Below are 7,883 nucleotides of genomic sequence, written 5' to 3'. Positions count from 1 at the left end.
AGAGAGAGAGAGAGAGAGAGAGAGAGAGAGAGAGAGAGCAATCTGAAGGGATACAGAATGAGCAAACATTTTGCGCACGCCAAATGGAGCACTCCTGACCATGGGTAAATAAATCAAATGAAAAATAGGAAAAAGTGTCACAAACAGCATCATGTACATGTTACTAGTGGGACTCTGGGGAAGATTGAAGAATACCAGACCACTCATATTATTGCGCAAGAATTGGGGGGTGGGTGGGGGGAGTGCTGAGGAAGGGATTAGGGGAGGGCCTGACAAACTTTTAAGGAATAGATCTAGGCTACCAGTTGGAGATTCTTCATTGAGAGAGATTAAAAACTGTGGAAAATCATGAATCCCTAAGTTGTCAAGACTTCTAAGGCAAAAAGTCCTTCTGCTGGTCTGGTATTCTTCAATTTTACCTGTTACTAATACACTCTCCGGGCCTCTTTCACCTCAAGATATGTCACATTGTTAGCAAGAGGTGGATTTGTCTTTAAGACACAACGGAGACCATGCCTTCTCAGCTTAGATTTTAGAAAGTAATTAAAAGGTCCAATGAAAGAACATAATATATAATTACAAAACAAGCACTACTAATCAAATACAGATGATTTTATATCTACTAAAACTCTGTAACACAATTATTTTATAAAGGCCTTTCATAAACATAATATTTAATATTATAATTTATTCTGAATAGCAGATGGCAGTCGAAAAATTAGATTTTGACTTGTACGTATAGGCCTAAAGTTAAAAGGATCAGATGATACTGGGGAGACCAAACACAGGGAAGATAACTTGTAATTTTGTGGGCAAATAATAAATGTTCTAGGGGAAATTTTATATATGCAACTGTGGGCCCATACGCACTCCGTTTTTTAAATAACCAAAACAGTAAATCATAACTACAACTACAGCCTCTTAAATTCATCTCTGTCCAGGTTTACACTATACTTCCACATATTAAACTTGTAAGTCTGAATTTGATTATAATATAGCCTAGATCTAGAATAGATTTCTATATCTAGATCTATAGTAGATCTAGATATGCCTTTGTTTGATTTGTAATAAATGAATTGAAATTGAATGAGTAGATCTACCCTTTAACACCCATAAAGACAACACAAAATTGAAATTTTGTAGCCTAATAATCGGTTATGATTTAATTTAGGTTAGGGCTAGGGTTTCGTTAATTTAGTAATGGCAGTGTCAATTGCCACCGAGTGAAGCGCTGACAATTGACAAAAAATGACTTTTTGTCAATTGCCACCGAGTGAAGCGGTGTCAAGTCTGAAAACAACACTATCTTTAGTATTATACATAATGTGTCCCATGGGTCAATTTGTTCTCAATTAATTTCATTGGACGAGCACCTAGTCTAGAGCTACGGTACCAACTTGGCGTGTTTTTAAATGAGACGTATCTAGATCAAGGCTATGCCTACACTTTGGTGAAGAGCGAACACAGGCAATTCTAGAAGTAGGCCTAGAAGGTCACAAACGCACACAAACTCAAGCAGAAATCCACGTTATATCGGGGAACATAAATCGGGGGACGGGGGTCAGGAAAACACACACACACACACTCAAACACACAGAGAGAGAGAGGCGAGCGCACAACACCGAGCACTCGAGCACAATAAGTCAATAAGCTAGATCTACCCACAAACGCAAAAGAGCTCCAATTTACTCGGTGGCAATTGACAAAAAGTCAATTTTTGTCAATTGCCACCGCGTCACTCGGTGGCAATTGACACTACCTTTAGTAATAGTAATATATATTAAAATCTAGAATCTAGTCTAGATCTATATAAAAGATGGCCACCTCTATTCTCACCCGGAGTGAGAATAGTGCAGGCGAGTCTTGTGGCTATTCTCACCCGGTGCGCGTTCACCAAATTTTGCGTTCACCCTAAACCACAGAATTCTACACTGTGATAACAGAAAAATTGTAGAATTCTGTGCCGTGAACAAACGTTCCATTACAACTGTAGCCTACTAAAAGCGTACAATTTTGTCTGTGGCGTGGGCAGTGGAGAGAGAGAGAGAAAGAGAGAGAGGAGTAGCGCGAGAATTTCCGGGCAAAACAAAATGGCGACCCGCGTAGTTCGGCTCGATTCGAAAAGTTAAATAGCCGTAGCATCTTTGTAGACAACCAAATTAATTTACTTTTGTTGTTTTAACATCATTTTTTACCTTTGTTTTGGTCAATTTGATCGTCCACACCGATAGACAGTATTCAGAAAGAGACGGAGAGAGAGAGAAGAGGGGCGAGGAGTTGATCTTGCGAGAACTTCCGGGCGGGTGAGAATAGCCACTTTCATAAAAGATTCCACCCACAGCCCAGCCGCTTATTTATGATGAAAAGTGGAAAGATGAGCCTTGGTCGGTGCTTGGTTAACACTTTTTTTTGTGCCAAACGGCCAAACGAAACGTCCAGCGGAAGGACGCAAGACAGCTTCGTTCATAATTCTATATCTAGTCTAGAGTCTACTGTCTTCCTATAATAAGAACATATAATTGATCTTGCTTTGTAGTGTGACCAAGAACACATTGATATAAAATTTAGACAGTGAGAGAGGAATTAGACATGTGACGACGAAAATTGTGAAGGTGGAAAGCAACAACATTACAACAACAACATTACAAGCTGTATTTCAAATTAGTGAGGAATACGGAATTCTCAAAGCAACTGGCAACTGCGTGGGCGACCAGAAGGCAAATTTATCTTTACGATTATAAATAAAAAGGACGTGTACTTACCACTGTCAGAGGCTTCAGGCGCTTAGTCTTCGTCATTTTGTTGATTACGGAAACTGAACGCGAATATGTAATCGAGAACAAAGGCAGTGTCTACAACGTGTTGTCGTGTCTCGAACTCCCCAGCTGACTGCCAGATCTCCCTTGTTTACGAAGTGATACTATTTTAGGACATTATAAATTCGCCCATGTGACTTTTCCTCTTGCACAGCCCATTGGCTTCTGTCAGCCAATCACAGGAGGTGTAACAATCAACACTGAAGAGAAAGTGTGTTGATATTGCCAGGTGGAAATTTGCCAAGAAAAATATATATGACTTAGATTTTTAATACTTTTAGGGGAAAAAACTGCACGCAATCTGAAAACCTTAGAAATTAGATGTGTAAATAAACAGACGGGAAAATTTCCTACAGAAATAGTTTCTTTGAAATTTTTCATTAAGCCAAGCCATTTGTTGCATCTCACGGGGGCGCACAACTGGCTTTTAGGGGGCGCTGGAAGTGTAAAATACGGAAGTAAAAATAATGTGTGTTTTCTCTACTGCTAGAGAGAGTGATTTCTTCAGGACGTGATGGATTTTCATAATATCTTTTCACTGTAGACAGAAAATACCAAAGCGTGGATAAAAATGGGAAAAGATCAAGATTTATTGGAAGCATGCAGAACGGGAAATGTTGCTGCAATCGAAAAGCTGCTGGCAGGCCGTCTTGGTTCAAAGGGAAGGGGATCGAAAGCCGCAGGAGGAGGGGCACTTTCATCCATTTCCAAAAGGTTTTAAAAATAACTTTCTTATGACTGCACTTGATCTTAGATCTATCTTGATCTAGATCTAGATCTAGAGTCTAGATCTATATCTATCTGTTCTTCCTAGAATGTTGGACAATGTCTCTTCCAAAATATATTCAATGTGGTTTAACAGTTTCTTTTGTTTTATTTATATGAAAGAAAATAAGTTGTGCGTGCAGCAAAGAGAGTGAGTGTCACTGTCAGTGTATTCTGCGACTAGATCTAGATGTAAATATTAGATCCTAGATTCTAGATATAGATCTAGATCTAAAAGAAGAATAGATTAAGATCTAGATCTAGAATCTAGATTAGATCTAGATTATATAGATCTAGAAATCTAGTAGTAGAGTCTAGTACCTAGGCTACGCATAAAAAATATAATAATAAAATAGTATGAAATTAGGCGATTGTTAAGATTCCCGTGTTTTAATTCCAATGAGCGTTTTTCAGGGTTAGGGTCAGGGTTAGAGACCAAAGCGAAACATGCCTGAGGCTATGAAAAATGCACATCGGAATTAAACGTGGGAATCTAAACTATCGCCTGGAATTAGGGTATTCACTGGACCTCAGCAGATACGTAAAACAGTGCTAGAAACAGGAAATTATGGTATTTTTATATATCTGCGAACTGTAAAGTACAGTCTAAGTCTTAATCTGTTGTCTGTTGTCCAATACAATGCATTCGCTTTGTTGGAAAATGGGGGTTGCTGTTGAATTTTATAATATCTCTTTAGAATCTAGATCTAGATCTAATTCTAAATGTTGTGTTTACCCTTCTAGAAAAAAACAACATGCATGCATTTAATATATTAGGTTCCCAGACTCTAAATGATTTAAGACTGTACGTTTTAGATGTTTATAATGACTGAGTTCAAGTTCATGGCTCTGCAGATCTTCTTTCAATCGAGAATGAGAGTCTGATATGGTCCTGACATTGCCTTGTGGCAAGACAGTAGTTAATACAGTGGTGTCCACTTATTTAAACAGAAACCCTGGTAAGAGCAACCTCTGCCTAGTTACAGCACCGTAAGCTTCTTGTGTAATGGTATAGCTCCTTTAATTTTAATAGAGCAAATTTTCCTGTAGCAAGTAGACAAATTTTTAAAAAAAGTTTCTGAAAGCTGTGAACTCGCCTATAATTTCAGTGTGTGTGTGTGCATTCCCTCTTGTTTTTCTCTTCAAAACAATTGCTCAGGATTTTAAAAAGTCCTATAGATGCTGAGTACAGGAGCTTTTTTTTTTTTGTTCACACCTTCTTACCAAGAACCACCTTCCTTCATAAGAAGAAGAGGAAAAGTCTCGGCCATTGTGTGCATAAATGTTACCGCCATTGCTTGATCACTGCTGCTTTGATAAGACTTTGTGTCCTCTCTTTCTGGTGTAACATCATCACCCCATCCTGCAGTTAATTAGTACCCCATGCAATGTGTGTGCGTGGGAGGGTGTAGGAGTAGGGTTTCAAAGTCATTAAATCTCCTTGAGTTTTACCCCCCCAAACCCAACCAAAGCTTGCTTCCCAAGGGGATTGCTGTTTAGGTGGACAACACTGTATTCAAGCTTCCTTTTTGAGCTGTTACGTTATTTTTTAAGCCTGCTGTTAGGGCCTTCTCCTCATTCCTAGTGCATGTACCCACTGTAGAAGAAGAAGAAAAGTAACAAAGAGGGAATGATCAGCCCTGGGTTTGGAATAATCGATGAATAAAACTAAATTTTTAATTAAAAAATTAGTGTACTCTCTCACCATCAGACTGCCTGTGATGTTCTCATTTGTCATTGAGACCTAATGATGTAATGTAGGATAGGCCTTGGTAGGGGCGAGCAAAGATTCATGCACCATGTGGGGAAGAAAATACAACTGCAATCTTGCTTATTTCTCATCACCCGTTACCCCTACTAGAATGATCCACACAGCGACAGTGGCACATTACCTGACTGTCCGTCCTGGAATAACATCTCTTAACTTAAAATCTTTCCTGTGATTGGTGATTTGCTATACCAACATATTTAATGAGTTCACTTTCCCCATCTTGCTTTCTTTTTCAATAGGCCTTCATAATGTGGACGCATGAGAAGTGATAGGATAGTACCAACAAGAGAACTGTTTCAAGCAAACAGAAATTATAGTCTTTTTGCTTGTCAAGTGTAGGGGAAGCGCTCACGGTTGTAGGTGGCAGACTTGAATAATATCTGACAGACGCAGAATGTCAATCAACTGCATTTGACTAAGAATAGTTTGGTGGATTCTTTTGAGTAACTTTACATTATAAAAAAGTAACTGTATCTTTGATAATATAAAATGCAGTAAAAAATGTTCCAGGAGTGTAAAAAAGATAGGGGGTAAGCATCATTGGTTGTCAAGTTTGTCTGCTCCTGATCTCTTTTAGTGCTTTATTTTGGTCTTAACCTGATGGGGATGTCGTTTGCTGAACTGAGTGCAAATTAATGGCTGGAGATTTTTGTAATAACTACATGAAGCGTGCTGACAAAATGAGTTATTTCTTGGATTCGAGACCTATATAATTAGATATCACACTTATAGGTGAAGTTTTTACGATTTATAAAAATGAAATAATAAAAGGCATATATGTTTATAATACTGAAAAAAATATGGCATCAATAGAAAATCTACAAATCTGACTCCAGTGTCGATTTTTGGCCGATATCTCCATTTGTGGATTGTGATGAGAAGTAACTCCTTTTGTCAGCACGTCTCACATTTCTTCCTTTCACTCATCATCTCTTTTTTAGAATAATTTTTTAGCTCTTGAACATTGTCTTTTTTATTTGTTGTGACTTCGTGATCAGCATGTTCTCCAAGCCCAAAGAGTTGATGGTAGGGGGCTAATTTAATAGTGTTGGCCTACCTTGATCTGGTCTTGAAAACTCAGCATCACTATACTATGTATTGCAATTGTCTATAAAAGATCTTTAAAAACATATTATATTTTTTTCAGTCTTTGGAGTTTGAAGAGTGCCAATGTTAATTGTGTGGATGCGAGCGGGGACACACCCCTTCATTTGGCAGCTCTGAATGGCCACAAGTAAGTCTTACTTGTTATATATGTCATTTGTGTATGAACCCAAGGTCATGTAGCACAATTTCAAGAAGGATGCTTTTGTTGGTCACTGAAAGATTTTAGTTGATATTGTCAACTGGATTGGCTAAAACTATTCTAAAAAGAAGCAGTAAAATTATTTCTGTTTGAATTAAAATATGTGCAAATGAATTTGTCTTCGAAATATAGAGTATGCAAAAGGCTACAGTGTTGCAGACTATTGTGACTGATTCCTTTTCAGTTTTGTAGAAAGCTAGCAAACAGTATTATTATTTATATTCTATAGCATTTTGAATCCACTTCCCGTTCTTTTCATATGTAAATTAGGAGTCATTCACAGCGCAACTTACAAAAATGTTTTGTTAGATTAAAAATCCAATGGACAAAGCTTTTTTCTGTAGCAATCATGAGCGTCACACGTATTGGTGCTACCGAAAGCTTGTTCATTTGCCTCTCTTTTGATTTAAAAAATACTTGTAGATCCTGAATTGAAGTTGAAATATTTACGATTGAAAACCTGGGGGTCACCTGGTTATATACCGAGGTAAAGTTAGCGAGAAAATGGGCGCCAAAGTTTGGTAACTTCACTTTCTTGAGAGGCCTTGAAAACTGTAATTTTACTTATTATTTTGACCCTTTAATCCACGTTCTTCAGTAAAATTCACGTGGAATGTATTGTTAGACAGACAAAAAAGTTGTTGAGCCAAAACAAAAAAAAATTAAAAGAAAAGTGCCTGTTTGTTGGATTTCATTATATTGATGAACGCCTGATACCACCACGATGCCTCACATACATACTCTCTTTCTTTGGGGATTTGCTGGTTTAGGGATGGCAGCTTTTCCTTTCTCTCCTGTCACCCGTCCTCTTCACTGTACCTCCCCTCTAAGATAAGCCCATCATTTGTTGATGTGCAGCTGCAGAAGGTTTTTGGGTGCTCCTGTGGTATGGCCAGCTGAATTCATCTCATCTTCTTTATGAGTGCAGCCTAGTCTGCTTAATTTTTCAATTATTATTCACTTGAATAATTTTATAGTAAACAAGGGTATACATTGAAATTGCATGTATGTATAATTGAATTAAACCACTGCATCTAAATGGATTTTTCTCAAGTCATGTTGTAGTGGATAAGAAAAGACACCATTGCTTTTTGGCCGGCTAGCAAGACAAAACCCTTAATTCACCAGTCAGGGACGGTAGTTAAGAGTGCTTTTTGCATTTCAGTATTGATGATACCTAGTATTTGTCTTATAAATAATATGCCTTATTAAAGATATAGATATA

General features: G+C 37.8%; 2 protein-coding genes across 2 annotated transcripts in view; one reads left to right on the top strand and one right to left on the bottom strand.

Annotated features, from left to right (window-relative positions):
- Positions 1–2,908, bottom strand: part of LOC101853947 (lysoplasmalogenase-like protein TMEM86A) — a 24,854-nt gene extending 21,946 nt beyond the window's left edge. Inside the window, exon 1 of the mRNA XM_005101560.3 lies at positions 2,763–2,908. Within this exon, the coding sequence (XP_005101617.1) occupies positions 2,763–2,798 (36 nt within the window). The 5' untranslated portion in view covers positions 2,799–2,908. The remainder of the gene's footprint in view (positions 1–2,762) is intronic.
- Positions 2,909–3,013: 105 nt separating this feature from the next.
- The window catches only part of LOC101854647 (ankyrin repeat and sterile alpha motif domain-containing protein 1B), a gene marked incomplete in the record, with an annotated part of 155,677 nt that continues 150,807 nt past the window's right edge, over positions 3,014–7,883 (top strand). Inside the window, 2 exon segments of the mRNA XM_035970576.1 lie at positions 3,014–3,530; positions 6,500–6,586. Coding sequence (XP_035826469.1) covers positions 3,388–3,530; positions 6,500–6,586 — 230 coding nt within the window.

The sequence above is a fragment of the Aplysia californica genome, unplaced genomic scaffold, assembly GCF_000002075.1.
Source record: "Aplysia californica isolate F4 #8 unplaced genomic scaffold, AplCal3.0 scaffold00288, whole genome shotgun sequence".
In the NCBI taxonomy this organism is placed as follows: domain Eukaryota; kingdom Metazoa; phylum Mollusca; class Gastropoda; order Aplysiida; family Aplysiidae; genus Aplysia; species Aplysia californica.
Note: the sequence above shows the minus strand (reverse complement) of the source record. Positions and strands in the feature narration are given on the sequence as shown.